General features: G+C 41.8%; 1 protein-coding gene across 3 annotated transcripts in view; it reads left to right on the forward strand.

The window, feature by feature from the left end:
* RALGAPA2 (Ral GTPase activating protein catalytic subunit alpha 2) overlaps window positions 1-23852 on the forward strand; it is a 280276-nt gene that overhangs the window by 96772 nt on the left and 159652 nt on the right. For 2 of the 3 annotated variants that reach the window (XM_068565247.1, XM_068565248.1), the window contains exons 16-20: window positions 2150-2314; window positions 12057-12170; window positions 13650-13747; window positions 18544-18634; window positions 19987-20163. In XM_068565247.1, the coding sequence (XP_068421348.1) occupies window positions 2150-2314; window positions 12057-12170; window positions 13650-13747; window positions 18544-18634; window positions 19987-20163 (645 nt within the window). The remainder of the gene's footprint in view (window positions 1-2149; window positions 2315-12056; window positions 12171-13649; window positions 13748-18543; window positions 18635-19986; window positions 20164-23852) is intronic. The other variant, XM_068565249.1, reaches the window with a different exon arrangement.

The raw sequence follows: 23852 nt of genomic DNA on the forward strand, positions 1-23852 counted from the left end.
TTCAACTCTGATCATCACAGAGTAACACGGGAGAATCACAGAGTGCAAAAGGTGTAAACAAGCTACTTGCTTGGCTTGTCCTGGTCCTGGGACCTGCGAGGAATTTTTCCTCCAGAGACTTACAGAGAGCACGTTACTTGCTGTGGTCGACTACCGCCTCGACAGTGGTCTTAGTGTAGATGGTGTCAGTTAGTTTTGCTGTGTGACAGAGCACCTCAAAATATAGCGGCTTCAAATAACACCATTTATTCAGATCATGATTTTATGGGTTGGCAGTTGTGCTGGCCTCACAGCTGCGTTCGCAGTCAGCCGGGCTGTGACACGCTCAGCGAGCGGCAGCTCCACTGCTAGGGGTTAGCCGGCTGTCGGCTGCGCAGTAAGGGTGACGGGGCCGTACATCTTTCATCAACCAGCAGGCTAGCTCAGGCTGTTCACCTAATGGCTTAGGGTTCTAGGAACAGAGGAGGATACACTCAGATTTTCAGGTACATTTCAAGTCTCTGCTTGCTCAGTTTTGCAACCAAAAGTCATGTGCTGAAGCCCAGAGTTAATGTGGGAGAGGATGACAGAGGATGTGGATACGGGGAAGTGTGAACCAATTATGATTAGTTAACTGCAGAGCCATGTAGTTAATGTGACTGATTCCTAGACTGTCTTCATTGCAGTCTGTGAGTGGCTTGCCAAGGCACCAATTAGTAAGAGCAAGTCAGTGAGAAACCAAAACTAACTAGTTGAAGTATGGGGCATTCCAGTGGAATTGTTTAATCCCAGTTTAGATTTAGACTGTCTAAAGCAATGTTCTCACATACTTTAGCAGAAGATCCTTTTTTCTCCCTAGTTGAAGTTGTAAGGAGCCCCTTCCTAAAAAAATATATTAGATGGAGATTTGGGATTGAAGTCAGGGCAGGGAGCCCAGAGCCTGAGCCCTGGGCCTCTGTAGTGTCCTCCATAGCAGCTCTGAGGGCCTCTGTGTAAACCCAGAGTCTGGGAGGGTCTAGGTCCTTCCAGCCAGGAACTTGGCTCCCTGGACTGTGGCTCTCAGTCCAGAAGAGTCTGCCTGACTGGGGCGCCTTGCAGGATGGAGGCGAGTGGCTGAGACAGAAAGTAAGGACTTTCTCAAACTAACCACGCTCCCTGCCTCCTGGAATTCTTATAATCCACCCTCCCCTTCAGCCCCCAAAATATTCTCTTCCCTCCCACTATGCGAACACAGATTCATAGGGAGAGATAGGCTTGTCTTAGGAAGGTAAACAACTTCAAAATATGCTATTTTCAAGAAAGAACAAATTTAACTAATTAATGACCATGGCAAGTATTTCTGATTTATTTATTATATTGCCTTATTCTAAAAACACATTTAAACATCCATTATAGAAATACTTGCCATACAAGCACTAGATTTGTGGAAACAAAGTACACTCTCAGAAGAATCTGGGTGTGAAAATGAGCCACAGGTGGCAGCCGCCAGCCACATCGTACACGTGCAGAAACCTCTAAGTGCCTCATTCTCTTTTTCTTCTGTATTTCTTTTGATCCTTGACCACTTACTTAAAATACTTGTCCAGAGCAGTATGAGAGGAGAAAAAAGGTGATTCACAGATCTGCAATATTTTACTATTTGGAGCTTCGCTTAAAATAGGATTTTGTATTGTTTGTAGAATTTCATTAACTTTGCTTATTTGACTATAATTAGAGTTTATGGGCATAAATTTCTTTCGGGGATTCATGGAGAGGTTGGCGTCTACAGGATGGAATACTGTTCTGAAATCAGGATCTCTAATGTACTGGTTTATAGAAGACAGTTTTTGGAGTATCCTGGGAGCAGTGGTGTAACTTCATTTGACATTGTTCTTATATTGAGGAAGATTTATTAATTTTTTTTGTATATTGGAATGAGTACTGTGAAGATATGCGAATTTTCATGAGACCATTGAAGATGCTTGAAAAATACTTTGGCAACAGGAATTTTCAGATTCCTGATACGTGAATAACTCCCTAAATTGTAGTATAAGGAAGTGGTACCTAATCTGCAGCAAGAGAATCTGCTGACTTATATACATCATTCTAGGTATGACGTTTGCTGAGCAGCACAGGCTATGCAAGGAATAATAATGAATTCAGTCTCTGGATTATTTTTCTTGTCTCGTAGGCTGTGTTCCAGATTCTCAGAAAGGAACCACCGTGGGGAGATCCTTTTCTCTGAGCTGGCGGAGCCACCCCGACGTGGCCGAGCCCATGCGATTCAGGAGTGCCACCACATCCGGGGCACCGGGAGTTGAGAAAGCGAGAAACATCGTCCGCCAGAAAGCAACCGGTAAGCACGTGTTCCAGTATTTCTCAAAGGAATGGATTTATAGGAATCAAATGTTTTTAAAGTTTTAAAATTCCACTCAGAATTTAAACACCAGGCCTTTTATTAACTGAGATGTCTCTGTATCTTTTCAACTTTTTGTCTAACTACTTTCTGAATCAGTTTGTGACATTTATTTCTAAATCCTTCATTGTGAAAAAGAACTTGAGATGTTAATATCGAGTGAGATATTTGTGCAAAAGAGAGAAAATAGATGTTTTGTTTGACCCTTGAGGAAAATAGATTCTTAGTAATCACACAACCAGTTGCATTGTTGTTGTTGTTGAACAACGCTGATCTGAAGAGAGGGTGGAAACTTATTCCAGCAAAGAAAAGGAGAATAAGGGCTTAGTTTTCAAGACTGGAAGGAGACATTTACATTTTTTGCTTTTTTGGAAAATTGAGCTTTACATGCCTGTAGATGTTGACCTTACAGGCTGTTAGAATTAACAAGAACTTGACTGGGAACCTCCAGTTAATCAAACTATTGCTGCAGTTTACTCTTAAAAAGAGATAACTCTTTAATAAGTAAGTTTGTATACAGTTTTTAATAAGAACAAATAAAGCCCCAAACCTTCCCAGTGACTTTGAGGCTGTAACTTAAGTTTAAAACAGATTCCTATGAGTTTTTCTCAGATTCCTGTAGTTTTTCACATCAGTAATACCATGCAGTTGTAATTGATACTCAACATGTTGACAGCAGAGAGAAGGTCACAGTTTCCTCTGGTCATAAATCAAAGATTCATGGACACTCAACATTTTTTCCAATGCTTAGTAAAGGCTTACTACAGACAGCTTAGAATCCTGTTGGAGTTTTAATGAAAATATATTACGCCTTAACCCTAACTCCTCCTTGTTTTCACCATAGTATTTATTTGTCATTGTCACCTTATTTATATCCTCCTGCTTGCTTCCTCCTCTCCCTGAGGAGAGACCTAGTTTCTGGTAACGGGCAGCTTTGGGGGAGGCTTATTCACGCATTTCCTTTCTCATCCCAGCTCCTAAAATACCTTTCTTCCATCACTGGATCCTTAAAAGGGATCAGAAGAGAAGTTTGTGACAAAGGTGGCATCATGCCTGAGCCGCCCAGACTTCCTGCTGCCCCTCACAACCCCTGAATTACAGAGGTGATAAAAGTGTTCATTCAAAGCACTTTTTAAAACTTTATTCTCACATTTTAATGAGCAGCAAATGATTGTATATTGCATGTTCCCTATGCCACTACTTGGCCAAAACACAGCCATAGGAGAGACTGCATCTTCGTTTTTCAATAGGTATTCTAGACTAGCAATACGGTAGAGGCGCCAGTAGGTTTTAGAAAATCTCCTGTGCCTTTATGCCCGTGCGGTTCTGTTTATCAGTGTTCTCAGGGGCCTAAAAAGTCATGCAAAACTAAGAGCTTTTATTGGGTTGGCCAAAAAGTAACATCTTACGGAAAAACCCAAACGAAGTTTTTGGCCAACCCAATACAAAGTCATGTAAAGGTCCTTGTAGAGTATGTCACTTCAACACCATAAACTTGGCCTTTGTAGGATTCATTCAGTTAAAAACACTTGGAAGCATAACCTTTAAAAGATGATGAAGATGAGAGCTATTGAGCAGGACAGATCTATTATCTTCATGTATTCTGCACACATACACGTATGGATACGTAAACACGTATTTCCTATTTTATATTTTTTAATATTATAAAATATTTGACTCTTTTGTTGCCTGTGAAAACAATGGTTTTTGAATATTTTATTATATCATGCTGTTTTATAAATGTAATCTACATAGACTACATGAGCTTTTTACTCACTTCTATTATTTTTACGTATTTTTAGTCTTTTAAGAAGGCCCAGAACATTTTCATGGCAGATTTTGGTTGTGTAGAGGCCACCTTTTAATGAGAGAACAGCAAGCAGCTCATGACATTAGTTTGTGCACTGTTATCATGAAGATGTTTATTATGGAAGACCCATTTGAAAGTGACCTTTTTTTCTAATCCCAGTAAGAGAATATTTTAAGATTATTCTATTATAATTTGCCCTACAGACTACACTTAGACTGAGAAAATGTCAGTGATGGTGGCAGGAGGGAAATATAAAATCAGCAATTGTGGAGTAGGGGAGTGACAATTAATTTAACAGAGAATGAACTCGTTTGCACCTTAAAGGACTGGCAGGGGGAGTCTTAAGAATGACAGAGTCAGCCTCCATTCCTGAGTATGAACGATGCTAAAACTTTACATGTCTAAAGTGAATGGTTAAAGCAAGTCAATTAATTTTCACACAAAATAATCTATATTTTATTATCTCTAAAATATCTAGTGATCAGTTTTGGAAAAATGCACAATTATTTGAATTATAAGAGGAAGACGTTTTAAAGCAACACTCAAATGAAATGTCCCTGACATTGAGCGTTAGATAAATCTTTTAGGAAATTTGAAGTCAGTCAGTTTGATGTTTACATGGAAGTCGTTTTCACCTAAATAGTATCTTATATGTTTGTGATTATGCTGTAATCAGTTCTGCAGACAGTTCTGTAGAGCTGGGAATTCTGATAGAGAGAGGGGGAAGACAGGAAAGTAAAAAGCTTGTTTTGCTTTTTGCAAATGTGACACTACCGTGTCAATACCGTTGTATTCCGTTAATGTTAAATAAAATCACGTGAAAATAATACAGCAAGTAAACCTCCATATTTTTGTTTTAAAGATAAAACTGGTTTTACTGATGGTGGTTTCATATGTATGAGGCCTTTTCTCTTCCTGTGTCCATCCATTTTCTCAAATAGTTTTGACTAGCAGTACATAGAAACTTAAGAACACCATAAATTTTGTACTAAGAAATTGTGGATTTAATAAGCATGAAATGTGATTTAAAAGGATGGGTTTCATGGAGATTTTTTACCTTTTTCTCAAATATCAGATCCTTTAGTGTTCAACTTGACTTTTATGTGTTCTGAAGCTTTTAGGATATTCAGTTTACTAAATGATTTGCTTTTGAATACAGTCATCTCTCAGTAAACCAATTTTTGAATTATTGATTATTTATGAAACCATTTTAATCTTAGGTTAGATTTTCCCTCCCTCACTGTGGCCTTTTTGTTTGGACCCATTAGGAAGAGAAAACTGGTTGTAATGTCTGCCCAAGTAAACAAACAAGCTAAATGTGTATCTGATACACAGCAGAAAAAAAGGAAAGGCTCAACATACAAAGCATTATAAAATGAGATTGATTATTTGTGGAAGGCCTGTGCTCCCACGCCATCAGAATGACTGAAAGTTGGCTGTATTTAGAGACTATCATTAAATACTGTGCTTTGTGCTAACTTCCTTTAAAGTTTGAAATGACCTCCTTTGAATATTTAAAGAGAGACCAGAAAAATAATAATGAAAAGGAAGTGAAAGATCCTGCGGTTCTTCTGACATGATTGTTGCTTTATCTCTCCTGGAAGCTAAGCGAAGCCAGTCTATCAGCAGCTGTGCCCACCTCTCTGAGGCTTTGCCCGCCACTAAAAGCGTCCCGCTTCTCCTCCACACCGTGAGCGCTCTCTTCCCTGGTCTATCTTACACCTCTTGCTCTCACAGGCTGTCAGGTACTGTAATGCTGTCTCATGTGGCCCCCCCCATGTCCCTGGGCTGCTCCCGCTCGCCTCTGTGCCTGGCTTCCTTTGTTAATTTCCCCACGTCACGCATGCCTACCTGGCCATTGCACTTTGCCTTTATTTTCAACGAATATCAATTGTTTCTATGCAGTTAAGGCGCTTAGTAGCAATTAGATAGTCAGGCAGAATTCCTGTAACACCACTTGGTCTTTGCATTCCCAGCTGAGCATGATAGTTTTTACGAGGGGAAAACAGCGATGCCTGCCTCCTGTGCCTTCAACAGGGAGCCTATAGAGAGGAAGGAAATCTTCATAAAATTCTGCAACAGTTCTGAGTGTGCCAATGTTAGCATGTTTGCTGGGCCTCCCCACCAAAATGAATAAACTGGAAAAGTTCTTCAGGCTAGACTTCCTTGGAGTTAGTAAATCATGTAATGATTCATGTTTAAAGTAATGATCAGTTTATACAGATTCATACTGATTATTGAGCTTTGAGTGAAAAAAAATGATAAAAATTGCTAATTTTCAAAACAAAGAAATGTTATTCCTGGCCTTCAGCCAGTTAAAATTGAGCTTGGCTACCTGTTGTTTATATAAAGTGCACTTTCTGGTTTATTAAGATGTTACAGCGCCAGAAGAAATTTTTGGCGTGGACACCTCAACAAAAGGATTTACTTTGCTCTACAGTGAATAATTAGGTCTATGTCTACTTATTTTTCAATGATCCTAAGATGAACTGAATCTTCTTGCTAAAGCGGGAAATATTTCCATGTTCCATGTTCTTTTTATTTTCCAAAAGATATACCATCTTACTATAGACTCGTATTTATTTAATACTGGAGATAGCTTACTTGTGGCTTTGAGTGGCACTAAATCATGTCATACTGTGGTTTAGCAAAGCAAAATTAGCTTCATTCCCCTGATGAGAATCTGAAATATCATATTATTTAATTTCTAGAATATGAGGGAAGACTAAGGACTGTGTTTCTTAGAAAGCTCTTTTTCCCTAGTAAATACTGAAGTTGGAAAATAGTAAGAATGGTACAGGAGAAGATGGCCACCAGTCAGTTAAATTACTGATGAGCATTAACTGCTTCATAATTTGGTTTTCCAAAAAATACTCCTGCCTGGAGATGATTAATAAAGTATTTAAAATACTTTGGCCTTCTATTTGGCTGATACACACCCATAAGGAACTTTCTGCATGGTGAAAAGTTTTCTTTTTTCACAACCCATTTTTTCCCATTTTGTTTAAGTTTTTTTAACTAGTTTGTCCCGAATGTGTTCTCACAAGAAATCTCTTCCTGTTAGTCATTTCATTTTGGAAGCTTTTTTCTCATTCATTATTATATTTTAGTTGACTCAAGATTCTTGATTCCTATATGTACATACACAGTTCCAACAGAAGCAGAATATGATTTAGAGCAGGGGTTCTCAACTGGGGATGAATTTGCCCCCCGGGGAACACTTGGCAATGTCGGGAGACATCTGTGGTTGTCACAGCTGGGGTCGTGCCACCGGCATCCAGTGGATGGGTGCTGCTAACCATCCTACAGTGGAGAAGACAGCCGCCACGGAGAACCGTCTGGCCCAAAATATCAGTGATGCTGAGGTTTGAGAGACCCCGACTTAGCGTGGAGTGAAGCAGGCCGTGCTTGGTCCGTGCTTTCCTGCCTCTGCCATCCTCACTCCTGGTTTTACAGCACAAAGGGTGAAGGGACCTAGCACTGTGGTGACTTTGAGGACGCTCTCCTGATCTGTTTCATCTGAAAACCACAGTCGCAAGCCCCTCCCTCATCTGAAGCCATTTCTTCTTTACCAGAAAAGTGAGCCACGGTCCCGTGTGACTGTCCTATCAAGAGTCTGGGCCCAGAGTGATGCACATCAGTCCCCAGTCTGAGATTGTACATCTGCCACTGAGTGGCACACGAGAGAATTGAATGTGTGCTCCAGTTTGAATTCTGGTGTTGGCATATGTTGCTAACCTTTTGCTAAATACAGATGTAGTAGGCATACATCCGCATGTGCATAATACACAGGCAATTTTAATGTTGACCTTCTGGCCACACGTTCTTTACTATAAGATGATTGCTAATTTTGTTTTCATTTAAGTTAACATTTCTTGGTTTTGTTCCTAGTCTATATGATTATTCAACCCACCAAAATTGTTTTAATAACTGAAACTGTAGAGAGTTACTTACCTTCACCCACTATGATGTCTTATTCTGATCCCTTTGGGGCTCTTTATTTGGTGGCAGCAGAACTTTGGGACAGTCACAACCACCTATATTCCGTTAATTAGTATGAATAGCTGCATAAACGAACACGTGGGGGTGGAACTGGCAGTTTCAGTGATTTCCTTTTTTTCTCCTTTGTGGAAACAATTCTTTCCAGCTGTTTTGCAATTTTAACTGCTTTTATGTTGGGACATTTATCAATCTGTAGCACTTACAGGCCGTGCAGACGGTAGATTTTATTTTTCTTTGGGGAATATTGTAATAGTAGTAATTAGAGGATCAGTGATCTTCCCTCGTTCCAAAGGAGGCTTAATGGGACCTGATTGAAAGTCTCACTTTGCTGCGTCTGCATCTGGTTCTCCGGCTTCCAGGTAGTGCCCAGTTACCAGGATGTGCTTGTGGGCAGGGCTCGGGCTGATTCACCTGTGGTCCTCGTGGGACACGTCAAGGTTGAGTTGATTTATGTCTCTTGTGCTTTTCATAGGGTCAACTTGGTTTGTGCACAGTGCTTTAAAAGTTAGGAAATGGCACAATTAATTTTGCTTGTGCAACCTCGTATGAGGGGTAAATGGAACCCAGAATTTTGGTGATTGAAGAATGAGTCTCAGTATGTTTAATAAGATGGAATAAGGAAGCCTTAGATTAAAGAGTGAATGAAATTTCTTTTGAAAAGTAGTCAGATTCCTGAATAAATAGAAGTTTCTGAAGAGTTTTACACACTTAATTTAATCATGCCGATTCTTCTCTCAGTGTGGGAAAAAATGAAATTAATCCTTATTCGATCATTTTTCTGGTGCTTTGAATAAGCTTTGGAAAGCAATGATTTAGTAGTGGTGTTGTGTAACTTACACTATCAAGAAGCTAGAAAGTTGGTGCTTTCAGAGTTTGGGTTATTGGGTTAGCTCTGCTTGAGAGAAAGTAAATGATTCGGTGAATCTGACGTAGAATTCAGCTCTTAGAAGTGATTCAAATTGTGTGATAGTCAAAACAGAGAATGCATTAGACCTCCCAGAATTTATAACACAATTTTTATATAACCTAGACTGTCCTTTTTATATTTTGCATATCAGATAATCCTCTACCTTGATATTTGCATATCAGTGTTAAATGGTTTTAATCTGTTATGAAAGAGCAGTTGCTACAGCTGACCCTGTAGAAGGGGCGCAGCCTTAACAAAAATAAAAAGCCAGCAGAGGGAGCTCGAGAACTGTTTAAAAAAGAAAAAGGAAAAAGGTATTAAGAAAATGTTTCTGATATTCATTTGTTCATCTATACAAAACAAATCTTGAGTATATACTTAGTACAAAGTATGAGAAAAGGCCAAAAAGTGTACATATACAAATCAGGAAATTGGGTTTAACTTGTGGGATAAGGAGAATTTACATCCTTTTTTTCACACTCTGTCAACATAACAGCCAAGTACAGGGACAGCTCAGGGCACCGTCCCCACACAGCCTGACAGCTCCCCGGACCCGTGGTTCTCCCCTTCCCTCCCACTCTTCTCGGCGGTTCCTGTCCCACCTCTTCCCATGGTTTCTGCAGGCTTGGACTCCCACCATCTGAGAAGGCCCTACCAACAGGTTTACAAAAACAGAGCATTAAAGCCACATCAGGCCAGCCTGTTGGGAAGGCAGACCAGCTGGCCATGGCAGGCTCTTCGTCCATCTGTTGTCTGAGGACCAGTGGGGGACACTCGAGTTTGGAAGCCGTGGTGCTGCGGCTCTGTTGCATCCCACCAGATGGCGTCGTTCTCTATCTTGAAAATGATGCTGCCACTGTTGGCCCCGCTCTTATTTGTTTCTGCTCAGAGCCCAGAAACCAACACCTACCAGTTCTTGGCATCACGTTTAAGGGAGTAAAACCCACTCTTCCCACTGTCCATAAAGACCAGCGGGTGCCAGTTATCTTTTAGAGAAGTAGGAAGCTCTTGGGCTCCCTCTGCTGACCTGCTGACATGGGATTTACAAGCAGGTTCATTAACGAGTAGAAACCCTTCCCAGAAGGTGTCAGTGTCTTGCATAACTAGAATAAACGATGAAAGAAGACAGCGGGAAGGATGGTCCGTGGGGTCCTCTGGCTTCTGTTGCCCGCTGCCGAGGAGCCTGGGAGTAGAGCCGAGGGGGCTGGTTTCTGCTCCGGGGTGCTGGGCGGAGCATCCCAGAGCACTTAGGATGTCCGGTGTTTCTCATGGCTATTCAGGAGCAGGGAAGAGCAGAGACAGCCTGGAAAGACGAGGCTGTAACAGGTCTGTCTGCTCCTGCCACCTTCCCTTACTCTGCTTGTCCCCTAAGCCCAGCTTCCCATCAGTATCTGAATGGAGAATGTGGCCCGGGACTTTGCATTATAAGCGAGGGATCACACACATTTCACGGTTTTGAGGTCTGGTAACTTGTATCAGTGTACTTAAAAATGGAGTTTTTATGTGGATAGTAAAAATAAAAGCAGCAGTCCTTCGGTGAAATCCTCTGTGTTATATTTAGAACCTTCCTACCTACACCTTCTTGGTCGGGGCCGACCAGCTCTTTGGATTGTGGCTCTGGTGAAAGGGTTACACAGAACGGGGGCACCTTGGTGGCGAGTTGCATTTCAGGTGAGGGATCAGGTGACACTTCCAGGTAAGAGGGTACAGGCTGAGTTTTGATGAGTCCCTTTTTAGAAGGACTGAAACTTCAGCTAATGAAACTTTGGGGGAAATACGGGTGTAGAGTTCCGTGACTGCACGAGGGAGCGTGGAGCCTGGGGGGCAGGCAGCGGTGGGGGTCACATGCAGGACCACGTGGCGAGTCCTACAGGAGGGGCGCCTGGGCGGCCTGGGGGAGGTCAGCCTCGAGGGGGGAGCATCAGGGGCTGTGTGGGTGGGGCCTGCTCAAGACTAAAGTGAGGGAGAGCTCCTGGCGGGGGATCAAGCCTGTGGGGTGACCTCTAGGGGCCCTGGAGCGCGAGCCTGACGGACAGTGATGGGGGCCTCGGGCCTCCGCAGGAGGAGTGGCGCGGTCGCATCTCTCTCGTAGCGGGACCTCTCTGAGGCCACAAGTTAGGAGGCTGATAATGATGCCAGAGCAGAGGGATGATGGAACTCCAGAGCTGCAGAGAGGAGGTGGGGTGACTCCTCAGCACCTTGGGTTGTCTTTGGAGACTAAAATGAACCGTGAAGTTTAGAAACGAGCTTGGAGGGACTTCCCTTCTTTAGGGGGGAATACGGTTCATAGATATCTTAGCTGGGATCACCCAGTGGTCAGTGCTCAGCTGTGGTTTTCTATGTTATGACATATATTTATTGATTCTCTAAAAACACCAGTGGGTCGTTTTTGTACTTTAGTGATTAATTCAACCTTGCATTTGGTGAAATGTCATTAAATAATTACAGTATTTTATTTTGGACAGTTGTACACTTATCTGTTAAAAAGAATAATCAAGTTGAAATTCCCATTTCTTTTTATCTTCCTTTAGGGCGTGTGTGTGTGTGTGTGTGCGTGTGTGTGTGTGTGTGCGCGTGCGCGTGATGTTCCACTCTTTCACATGTAAGTGACCTTCCCCTGCATCTCCCGGATCCCTCTTCCCTTGACATGCCTGTCCCTGAAACTCCAGTGACTTTCACGGTTCTCAACCATTCTGCTCGCTCTCCCTTCTTTTTTTCTTCACGTTGATGGAACGAAAATGCTTTGTAGAACTTACAAGACAAATGTACACTTGGAGTGGAATGTCACTGTTAACAAGTGTAGAAAACTTTATGATGTGAAAGACAATGATCTTACTGCACAATTTTTGTGGAAACAAATAGTATCTAAAACTCTGATTTTTAGAATCAGTTGTTGTAAGTAGTGAAATTATTTTTAAAAATCGTGAAATACATCCCCGCATGTTCTGTGTCAATGCCCACAGAAGTGGAAGAATGCCCGCAGCCGGAAAATGCAGCGGCAGCCGAGCAGCAGCCAATGGTTCGGAGCAGCAGCAGCCCTGACGTCACGGAGCCGCTGTGCTCAGAGGCCCCTCCGGGTACCAGCAGCTTCCCTTACTCACGCGGGACTGTAGATTCTGGCCGGGAAGAGGCTGCATGTCGTGTGGCTGTCTACATTTATCCTAACTATTTATTTCAAGGGAATTTATAAGTTGATTTGCAAGGATGTGATTTCTGGCAATGAAATATTTTAACTACTTATTTTAATCTATTTATCCAAATTATGTGTGTGTGTGTGTGTGTGTGTGTGTGTGTGTGTGTGTCCTTTTTTCAAGTGTGCCATGTTTGAGGACTAGAAAAAAGTCCAGAGTGGCTGGAGTGGGTGGGAGGTAGAGAATGTTCACCACAGGTGAGGGAGGGCAGCAAGTTAGGGCAGAGGCAGGGAGGAGAGGCGTGAGGGGTGAGGAAAGGGCTGCGAGGAGAAACGTCGACAGTGAGAATGGAAGGCTGACCAGACTTGTGAAGAAGTTTGTGAGCAGTGTGCACAGTCTGCTGAGGTTGAAGATGATAGCTTGTAATAGCATTAACCCACACAGCTTCTCCAGCAGCTTTTAGCAGCAACTGGTGTGGAGGGCAAAGAGGCAGATGGTTAGACCTGTAAACAGTGACTAATGTATTTTACAGTGAAAGCACGTGTTTAAACGTATCTGGCAACAGTGAACACACTTATTTAGTTTCATGGGTTAGAGAAGAGATCAACCCAGCCATCCCCTAGTCCTTAATGTCAGGGTCATGCCAGCCTCATCAAATGCGTAGGAAGTATCCCCTCTTAGAAATCCTCTTGAAATAAGAAAATACAATAAAAATAATTTGAGAAATGTATTACCTGAAAGATTTTCTCTTCTCCAAAAGTTTTTGTGTAAGATCATTATGACTTTTTTTTTTTTTTCCCTTAAATACTTGGTAGAATCCATCGGTTGCTTGGAGTTTTCTTCTAGGAAGATTTTAAAGTACTATTCAAATTTTTAAATCATTATAAGACTATCATATTTTCTTTTTCCTGTTTTCTTTTGGATAAGTTGTGTGTTTCTCCTGAGAATTTGTTCAATTCATGTACTTTTTTTTTTCAAATTTATTGGCCCCAGACTACTCATAGAACGGGATCTTTTAAATTACTGTTTGCAGGCTTGGTGGTGATAATTCCCTTTCTTGTTACTGACACTGGTTATTTCTCTCGCCAGCAACGCTGAGCCACCTCACTGCTTCCTTTCCCCGTCAGCTTGCCTGGCTGACTCAGGCAGCTCTTGTCTGAGACCCCTTCCCCGAGGCTCCGGGACAGGCCTTGTTGCCTGCCCCCTGTGTGTCGTAACCCAAGACAGTGAAGCTGTCTGTGCGTCAGAGGCCAGGTCTATGGAGCAGACGTGATCCATAGGCTACCAGTGTGCTGGGCCCAGATCTCTCTTTTTTGTACATCTTAGGATACTTAAATTTAATAATTACCTACGTATAAAAACCTTTTCCAATTTTACCATCTGAAATAGTCCTGCTGTTGATTCTCCCCTCTCCCAAATCTCTAGGTCAAAAGGCAGAAAATGCACAGAATGTGAGTTCTTCAGAGCCCAGGCCTGTTCAGGAGAGCAAAGGACATGAGAAGAAAGAACATGAAGGAATAACAGTAAGATCTTCTCAAAATATATCCATTTGTCATTAAAAATAAACATACAGATTACTGGCACAATACATAAATTTATTAGTGGTGTGATGCTATCTTTTTAAAAATTTTTTCCATTTGGATGTGTTTTAGGGCCAAATGACCTTGAGACCTTTTAAAGTCTTGCCTACTTTCTATGTAAAATTACAGTCAAATTACAAAAATAGGAAAAAAAATAAACATGAAAACAGAATTTACCATCTGGTCTGTATGTGCCCTTTTCTATTTTTAAGGAGCATCCTTACCTGTCAAACAAACGTTCAGATTCCCTATTCCTGATATCACTTTAGGTTGTAGCCTCCCCCTGACATGAGTTCCTAGATAAGTGAGGTGCTGCAAAGATCTGTTACGGTTTCTTTTTTTTTTTTTTAATCTAAAATAGCATTTATTATTTTTTTAAAACACAAATTTAAAGTATAAAGAAGAAAACTAAAAAGTAGCCCTAACTCATTCATGCAGATGATTCCTATTTATTCATTTTTTAAAATTAGTATATATGAATAGAAAACTCAGACATCACTGAAAGGTACAAAATAAACAAAGAAAGTCTCTCCCTACTCTGCCCTGCCTGGAAGCTAATGAGTGTTAAATTTCCTCTTGTCTTCATTTCTGTAAAGGACATATACCAGCTTACACATTCCATATGTATACATATATTATACGTGTGTATTTCAATAATCAGATAAACACCCAGAGGCTCACCACCAGCTTAGGAACTAGAATATCTGCAGTGTTGTTGCCGTGGCCTGTGGGCTTCATCCTGGTCCCTCAGAGAGCAGCTTTCTGTTGGCTTTGTGTTTATCGTGTCCTTGCTTTGCTCTATAGTTTTGCTCAAAATGTATGTATCTCCAAACAATATGTCCTTTAGTTTTTGTTATTTTTAAACTTTATAAAGTGGTATTATTGCTTTGTTCACTCATTATTATGTATTTCTAAGTCCACATTGCAGCACGTAGCCCTAGTTCATTGCTTTCTTAGCTGTATGATACTCCGCTGTGAATAGACACAGTCTACTTTCCCATTCTCTTGTTGACAAACATTTAGATTGTTTCACTTTTTTTTTTTAATGAAAAATGAAGTTATGTACAGTCTTCATGAAGAATGTGAGTGGAATTGATGAGTCACAGAGCAGCATAATGTTGTTCTTTACAAAAGAATGTGTCTTTTTCCAAAGTGGTTGTACCACTTACGTACCAGTGGTGTGTAAAGTTACCATTCATCCACATTCTTGCCAACACTTACTATTGTCAGATTTTAAATCTTTTGAGTCAAGTGGGTGAAAATTGGATCTCATTTTATTTTGCATTTCTCAAATTACTAATAAAGTTTAAAATCTTTCCTTATGTTGATTGGCCATATGTCTTTCATCTGTTGAATGCCTACTGATGTCTTTTCCATTTTCCTATTGATTTCTTTGTCTTTTTCTCTTTTATTTGTACTAATTCTTTATATAATCTGAATACTGATCCTATATTGGTTATGTTTCTGGCGAATATCTTCTACCAGTGTCTGGCATGTATTTTCACTTCCTCTATGTTGTCTTTTGATGAACAGAAGTTCTTAATTTTGATATTCTTGGTTATCATTTTTGTGGTTATGTTTTATGAAAATTTTAAAATATCAACTGCACAGGGATAAAAATATTTACCTTGTATTTATAAGTGTTTCAGTTTTGCTTTATACATTTAAGTCTTTCAGCTACCTAGAGTTGATATTTATGGAGTGAGGTGGGGATCCAATTTCATTTTTCTTTCCCCACATGGATAACCACTTCTGGGTCCCATATATTGAATTCATTTTTCCTTTATTAATCTGAATGCTACCTTTCTCTCATATATACTGCTTCCCAGATGTGTAAGGCTTTATTTTGGTGCTTCTTGAATCATTGGTTTCTTTGTCTCTCTGTCTTAATTACCATAGTTCCCCCACTTCCTTCTTCCTTCCTCCCACCCCTTCTAATGGAAGCTATTTTTCTACTATCTTTTGTCTTCCATTGTTGTTGTTGAGAGGTCTTCTGTTCATCCTATTTGTTGTTCCTTGTTGTTCTTCGTCCTTGTCCTTCAGTTTCACTACAGCATATTTAGGTGCATTTTCTTTTGCTCTATACGTTTGTCCTGTTTTGGATATGGTATATGTGCCGTGTGTCTTTGCATACTTGTTCTTCCATTGCTTCTGGAAAATTCTTGGTAACCATTTCTTCAAATATTGCCTCTTTTTTGTTCTCTCTGCTCTTTCCTTCTGGAATTCTGGGTAGAAATATATTTAGACCCTCTCATTCTGTCTTCCATGTCTCTCAAGCCCCCTTTCATATTTTCCATTCTCCTTGGCTATGTGGGTGCATTCTGGGTAGTTCATCAGATCTTTCACTCAGTTCAATAATTCTCTCCTTACTCATAAATAGTCTGCTGTTTAATACTTTCATTGAGTATTTTGGTTCAACAGTTATACCTTTTGCTTCTGGAAGTTCAGGTTAATTCTTTTCAAGTATATCTTGCTATCTCTCATAATCTCTTGTTGCTTGCTCATTTTTGTGATTGCCATCTTTTATTCCTTTAAAATAATCACAGGTTGCAATTCTAAATTCTTTATCATCATCTGAAATCAATCTGATATTTGTTGTTTCTGAGACTCTTGTGCATGGTGGTTTATTTATTTCCTTTGCTGTTTGGTGATCTTTGATTGTGAGTTCCTACCTGGCTCATCTGAATCTACAGAAAACCTGGATGTCTGAAGTGATGAAGTTTCACCAGGACAACATTTGCATTTGTTTCTTCCAGAAAACAGGGAGTGCTACTTTAATCCTGGACTGTTGGTCCTTTTGCCACAGGGAGTGGTAACATTAGATTTACCCCTAAAGTAGCCCCATTTCACTGCCCTGGTTTCAGTTTGCTTTGGGAGGTAGGGAGAGAGGATATGGATCACTTGGAGGTTTATTTTACTTCCTGTGAGCCCCAAATTTTTATGTAGGTTCTAGTTCTGTAGTTGGAGGATATTTCATCTCTCAGAGAATCAGCAGCAGAAGAACCCACATTCTGCTTTTCAATTAAGGAAGTATCCTGGGTATATTTCCATTGTCATATTAGACATATATCATCCTTCCTTAAGGCTGAGTAATATTTTTTTCATATACGGTTAATCTTCTAAATATTTATGACCTACTTCTGTGTTTTAGCTTAATAATTATTCTGTCCTTTAATTATACATCTTAGTCCCCCCTTTTCATGTGTTTGCTTGTTTAATATTCATTCCTTTAGTTGGCTCATTGAATCCCATGTTTTTTGTATACTCTGAACTGGAGGGCCTTAAATATATATCTTCATTTTTGGCTGTATCCTCCGTCTCACCAGTCGTGGATTTTTGTTGCACACTTATAGCACATTCTCTTTAGATATTCAGCCCAAAGATGAAAATTAAAATATCAGAAACTTTCTCAAGTTCCTCTATCCATTGTCTGTCCATCCGTCCGTCCTCCCTCCTTTCCTTCTTCCCTTCCTTCCTCCCTTCCTTTCTCCCTCCCTCCCTCCCTCTCTCCCTCCTTTCCTTCTTTCTTTCGTCACCATCATTCTCATGGTCCCCTAGATTCATATCCTTTTGTGATTAAACTTCCACTCCGATGTACAACTCTTATATAAGCTCTCATATAAGCTCTTGACTGTCATTCTGCAGCATTTTAAAATTTATCTTTTCTTCTCCTTTTCTACCATCAAAAGCCTTATCTGCTCACTCCTGAATCACTGTAACAGTTCCATAGCAACTTCTTAACTCTGTCCTGCAGATAGCTACTCGACTTACCTTTCTGGTTATGTTTCTAATCACAATAAGCTATTGTCTGGAACAGACGGTTGCTCATTTTGTCAATACTGGGTTGAAATTCCTAAGCCTGATGTTGGCGGCCCACCGGCAGCTGCCTCTTGTAGAAGGTGGTCGCATTTTCTTCCTACCATTTTCACCTGACTGCCCTGTATGGCCTGCTATAATCGGCTTCTTTTCCTGCACATAGAACTTGCTGATTCCTCAGTGCTTCCTGCCCTGAGTCCCCTCCTGCCTTCTCTCTACCACCTCATGTCTGTTGCTTCTTGAACAGCTACTGTCACTGTGAGCGGATCAAGGTAATGCTTTATTCTGCAAACCTTTTAGAGAGAGTTGACTCGCATATTTTGCTACTCTACATTGTAACCACTTTGTGTAATTTGTGTATGTTTTGTCTTTCCAAGCCAGTTATGTAAATTTTAGAGCATGCGGATTGCCTCACAGTGTTCTAGTCCCCTGTTTTTAACCCACGGTCCAGTGCTGAGCGGTGCTCAGGAAAGCCTGCTGCACACGTAACAAGGGAAGCACTGAGTGACCTTTGCGAGTCTGGGCGGAGTTTCTGCCTTCCCTGCCAGCACCCTGGCCATCCACGGGGACTTAGGCTTCCTGGAGGATTGTATCCGTTATCCATGTGTGCCGGAGCAGAGGTACAAGTAGAATTTCAAAATAAACGATTTCCATATAACTTGGTACCCCTCCTCAGTAGACCATTTTAATTGGATGTCAACTGACAAAGTAGAAGCCTTAAATTTCAGTTCTTGTGTAATTTATAATTCAGTTTTAGTAATTTGTGAGCCCGTATCCTTCCAATGCAAAGCGTCATTCAGTTTTTTTGTTGCCCGTTATTATTGTTTGTTTCTTTTTCTTTAGAAATGTGGACTAGAAACTTACCAGTCTTATAAAAATCAAAACTTCCCTGTACCAAATGCAATATTTCTTTCTGTCTGAAGATCTTAGTACGAAGAAGCAGCAGCCCCGCTGAATTGGATTTGAAAGATGATTTGCAGCAGACGCAAGGAAGATACAGGGGGAGACAGAAGAGTAAGTGCCAGCAGATGTGGTCTGTGTTCATCCAGCTTCGGCGAGGCTGCATTTTGTTCCTTTTTGACTTTCTAACTCGAATGATATCTTACCATCTGAAGACACGTGGTTGTGAAGTGGGACATCTTTATTCCTGGGATCCCAGGATTGATGGGTGGTTAGTGTGCACGTACAGGTGAACAGTTCCAGTCAGTGACCTGTACCTTCGAGGCCTGTCTTTCCAGCCCTGGGCCTTTCTCCAGGTGAGAAGCACAACCAAGGTTGATGTCTGGGTGAGCAGATAGACCTAGAAGGAAAAATGGCCTTCCCCAGAAAGTTTCCCCAGGTTAGGAGCAAAAGCTTCAGAAGTACCTTGAAGTCAATGGCATAAGTATTTAAAAAATAAAATCTGACTGGGACGCTGAGACGTACCATCACATACTGTGAAATGCAGTCCCTGATACTCCGCTTCCCTGAGGTCCACTGCCAGGCCCCCTCCTTCTTGGCGCATCCTGGTGGAGGGCGGAGCAGGGCCTCTCAGGCTCCACCTTCTAGAGTCCTGGGGCAGTCAGAGTTAGGGACCTAGCAGGTTGGTGAGTGGGACAGCTGTCAGTTCTCTGCAGGTGAAGAGCGGACAGCAGATTAGAAGCAGCAGGACTGGGGGACCGTCAGCGGCAGATCGAAACGCAGCCGGCAGAGCTGCAGGCAGAGAGGGCGGGCACCCCAAGTCCTTGTGGAGCAGACAGGGGCTTCGGGGGACAGGCTGGCTGGGTCTGTTCTGCGTCAGACTGAACAGCCCTGTGAGGCTTCACAGCCTTTGAAAGCGTCCTTGTATCATGACAAATTAGAAGTTTTTAGTGTTTAAAGGGGAGAGTCCCTACTGAAGAAAACCTTTTGTGTGGGTCACCTCATCCCCTGGTGATCCTGGGTGAGTCACCCCAGGTTCAAGTCTAGACATCGGGCATGAGGTAGAAGGCATCCTCGGGCTCTTCAATCTGCCAGAATAAACTTGCTTCTGTGGTGGAATCAATTCCCCTCCTCCTCCTCCACCCACCCCCGTTTTGTAGTTGAATAAGTCAGGGTAGAAAGCGTAAGCACTCGAGGTGATCTTCTCCGTACCTGGGGGAACTCAGTTAAGACCCCTGAATAGGGTGCTGCTTGGGCTGTAGGTGGCACGGCCCATAAGGACTGCTCGTGCCCCACGCCTGGAACCTCTGTTTCATTGACCAGGAGCCCCACGCAGGCACCTTTTGAGCCCCTGTCCTGAGAACGATTCCTGCTGGGGCAGCTGCTTAGTTCCCTGTGTGCTGGGATTGTGGACGTGCTGGTTCCCTGCTCTTGGCTGTCTCAGACTGTGTCTCCCATTGTGCCAGGTGACAGTGTCAGCAGTGACCCTGCTCTGGGCTGCAGCACCGAGGCAGAGCTGTCCCTGAGCCCGTGGCAGATCTGCGAGGAAGACCCAGAACTGAGCACGCCCACGGATGCTGTGACTGACTCCGATGCCCGCCACTGGTTGCAACTCAGTCCCACGGATGCTTCCAACCTCACAGGTAACCAACTGCGTCTTCGAAAAGAGGCGCCGGTGCTAACGCCGGTTGGGAGATCCCAAGGTTTGCCAGTTGCAAGAACTCTAGGGGTCCCTCAGCACAATGATGATGGGGGCTCCCTCCTCCCACATGGGTGCGCCGGCCCCAACCCCCTGTTCATAATCAGTCGTGAATTCGCAGAGTCCCGTGTGGAGAGGGTGCTGAAATAGTGGCCGAAAAGGGAGGAGGCCTGCCATGCCGACACCCACTGCCCACCATAGGAGGAGGTCTCTGATATTCATGCCAAGACTTTGCCATCCGTGACCAAATGTGCTTTACTCTGGAAACAGAGAAGAGTGATTTCTCCAACTGACATGTGTCCTAAATCCAGGATAAGTTAAAGAATTTGGATAGCTTATTGATTACTATTTTCTTTAACTTTACTGTAGAATGTTTGATATATACAAGATAAGTTGTGAGGCATGTGTAAGTTATGGGCTGTAGTAATCAAATGAGCACCAGGAAACCTGCACCCCGTGTAAGAAGTAGAACAGCTGCCCCACCAGTGAGGCCCCAGCAGGCCCTTCTCAAGTCCTTCCCCTCCCATCATCCTGTGACCCTGTCCCCAATTCTTCTTAAAATCATGCCCGTAACTTCTTTATAGTTTTACCACAATATCTGTCTCCTTAAACACTACATCATTTAATTCGGGTTTTAAGCTTTTGAAAAATGTTACCATATTCTGTATTTTTTGCAACTTTTTTGCCTTGAGTATCTGTATTTCTAAGATTCGTGAATAGATTACAGAGCCGAACTTTCTGGGTCTGCATCCAGGCTCTGCCAAGGAATTGCGGGGTGGCCTTGAGCCAGTGAATCTCTCTGTCCTTCAGTTTCTTTTCTGTAGAGTGGGGATAGTAATAGTCCGTATTATGGGTTGTTGCAGGAATCAGTGAGTGAGCGTCTGAGTCAAGCGCACAGAGCAGTGTGTGTGGAAGCACTCTGCAGTTTTAGCTATTCACACGCACGCACACACATCATGTGACCCTAGGAAAGTGAACCTCTAAAGGCTCAGTTCCCTTACCTTGTGACAGGCGAGGATGGGGACACCAAGAGAAGTTGGGTTTTTGTTTTGCTTTGTTTTGCTAAGTGTCGAGAGAGACTAGTGTTCTGAGGAGCTCAGCGGAGGACGATGCCGATGGCCACGTCCGTCCTGGCCCCCTGCATTCCTGCGTCCATAGACGTCCTTGATGAGAACAACAACAGCAAACCACAAAGCACGTGTTGAGTAAAAAGTGGTATTAAAATGCTAAAAATCATTTTAAAATTGGAAGTAAAGGCAAAACTTTTAACTTAGTGTTTTGTGTGTTTTTTTTTAACCAAGCAAACTGGTTTTCACTAATTACAATATAAAATTTAACCAGTCCCTGATGTTTTTGGAAATTCCTAACGGAGTAACGTAAAAACTTCATAAAATTTAGTTTTGGATAAAACTTAGTGTTGGGTAAAATCTTGTATCTATGAGGTAGATAAGACCAAGGAGAATGATCTTAATGTGTATTTAATGTGCATCTTAATTAAGACTAGAAAAACAAGCAAAGAAAAACAAACCAGTTAACTGTAAGTGAGTAACGCATTGCCTTATAATGCTGTATATGCCATCCTTAAGAGAAAGTGGACATTTTTGGTCTAAGTATTCACACCTGCCAATGGCAGAAACCTTGCAAAATCAGTGGGAGAATGATTGGCAAAGCCATGTGCTGACTTTTATAAATTATTGGATAGTATTGATAATTTGTGCTTCTCAAATGTGTGGTTCTTTTGGAAAGGATTTAAAATTCTTCATGTATATAGTGATACATAGACATGTATAATGATTTTGAATAATAATACCATAAACTTATAAGGGATTTAACAGTTTACAAGGAACTCTGAGGCATCCTCTTTGATTTTCATGGTTAGCAGGCCAAGTCATACAAATTCTGTTCTAGGGATGGAGAAGCTGAGACCCAGAGAAATCGTGTTGTCTTGCTGGGAAGTAAGTGCCAGAGTTGGAACTGGCTTCCAAAGTGTTCTGACTCCAAATGCAGCGCTGTGCCTACTCCTTTCTTCTACGCTGCTGTTAAAATTACAGCTGCAAACCCCTCTGAACTATTTGAGAATTATTAATACGTTTATGGAATAAATGACTTCTTTGGGTCCAATATACAGATTGTCCAACGGAAATCATCATCGTGGTACTATCGAAGGCAATACTGAATTTTCAGTAAGTTGAATTTACTTAAACAAGGACTAGTTTTAATTAGTTTTATTGAAAGGAAAGAAAATTGGGTGATTACGTCTTTTGTCTGTCCTCTGGAAAGATTAGTTCTGATCCCATCTCAGAGTGTGCATGGGACCGCTCAATTTAATAAACTCGTGTGAGGTAATTTTATATGATGCACTCTCTGTTGTGATTAACTCCCTCCAAATACTTAGTTCTTCTTTGAAATTCTAATATCGAGAATCAGTACACTCAGTTCAATAGTTCATCTTGTCACCTGTGAAAAGGACAAACCGTAATATGATAAGGTTTACGGATTATCGCAGTTCTGAATTTAACTTTCTGTTCTTAGGAGAACAATTTCTTCATAAATGGACAAAATAAAACTCATTTTACCCTGATCTCCGGGACACACAAAGAGAGTGATCCAACAATTTGAGTGTGTCTCTGTTTCTCGTTGAATAATCCTACCAGTTATCAAATGCTTAGAATAATAAACTGCTTCTAAAATCTTAAATTCCTTTATCATTGGCAAGCTAACAGTTCAGTTTTATATTTGCTTTCTTAGTTAAATCATTTCATGTTTTCTGAGAATAACAGCTAAATTTATGGTGCATTGTTTCACAGTGTGTCTGGGATTTGTGCGGCAAGACGTGGAGACGTGGAGATGATTGTCATGAAGGAAGAAGTTTATAGAAATAGGGGCACGGCATGCCATGCAGGGGGGCACATGGGGAGGCACCAGGGTTGGGGTCAGGAAGAGAGGGGAAAACGTGGGCAACGGCCTTTACTGTCGTTTGCACGGGAAAGGGAAGGCAAGGCAGGCTATGCAGACTCAGGAGCGGCTAGTTGGGATAATTTCAGCAGACCCTAGAGCACAGACACTGGCTCTGGTTGCCTGGTGCCGTACCCCCTGGTGATGAGGGCACAGGGACATCCCCTTGATGGCAAGAGCTGGACAGAGGAGGTAGGTGGGAGGCCTGGGTTTGGGATTGTGGGGTTTGCATGTGGAAGACACACTCCCTGGGGAGTTGTTTGCTATCTCGAGGAATTAGCTAACCCTGGGACGGGCAGTCCCTTCCTGTCAAGGAGGCCCCAGATGCCAGAGCATCAAGAATACCGAAAATAAGAAACTAGAGTTGACTCATGCATAAGTTTTGTTCTGTTGAGCTTATGATTTTCTAGGGGAGAGCATTTTTGACTCTATAGGTAAGAATCAGTATTGCTGTTGACCTCATCTCTTATTTAGCAAATAAGCTTATAGTCTAGAAATACTGAATTTGTTGCTATAAGAAATAAAAAGATGAGTAAGTCATAGCCATGACTGACTTACGAGCTTACCAAAAATAAGCCATTTATCCTGATAAGGACGAATAATGCAATAAGTGCTATGTGATTTATTTAAAAGGAGTTTTAATCACAGGGACAGACAAATAGACTAAGGGAATGGAGT

This window comes from Eschrichtius robustus, chromosome 16 (genome assembly GCF_028021215.1).
Source record: "Eschrichtius robustus isolate mEscRob2 chromosome 16, mEscRob2.pri, whole genome shotgun sequence".
NCBI classification, from domain to species: domain Eukaryota; kingdom Metazoa; phylum Chordata; class Mammalia; order Artiodactyla; family Eschrichtiidae; genus Eschrichtius; species Eschrichtius robustus.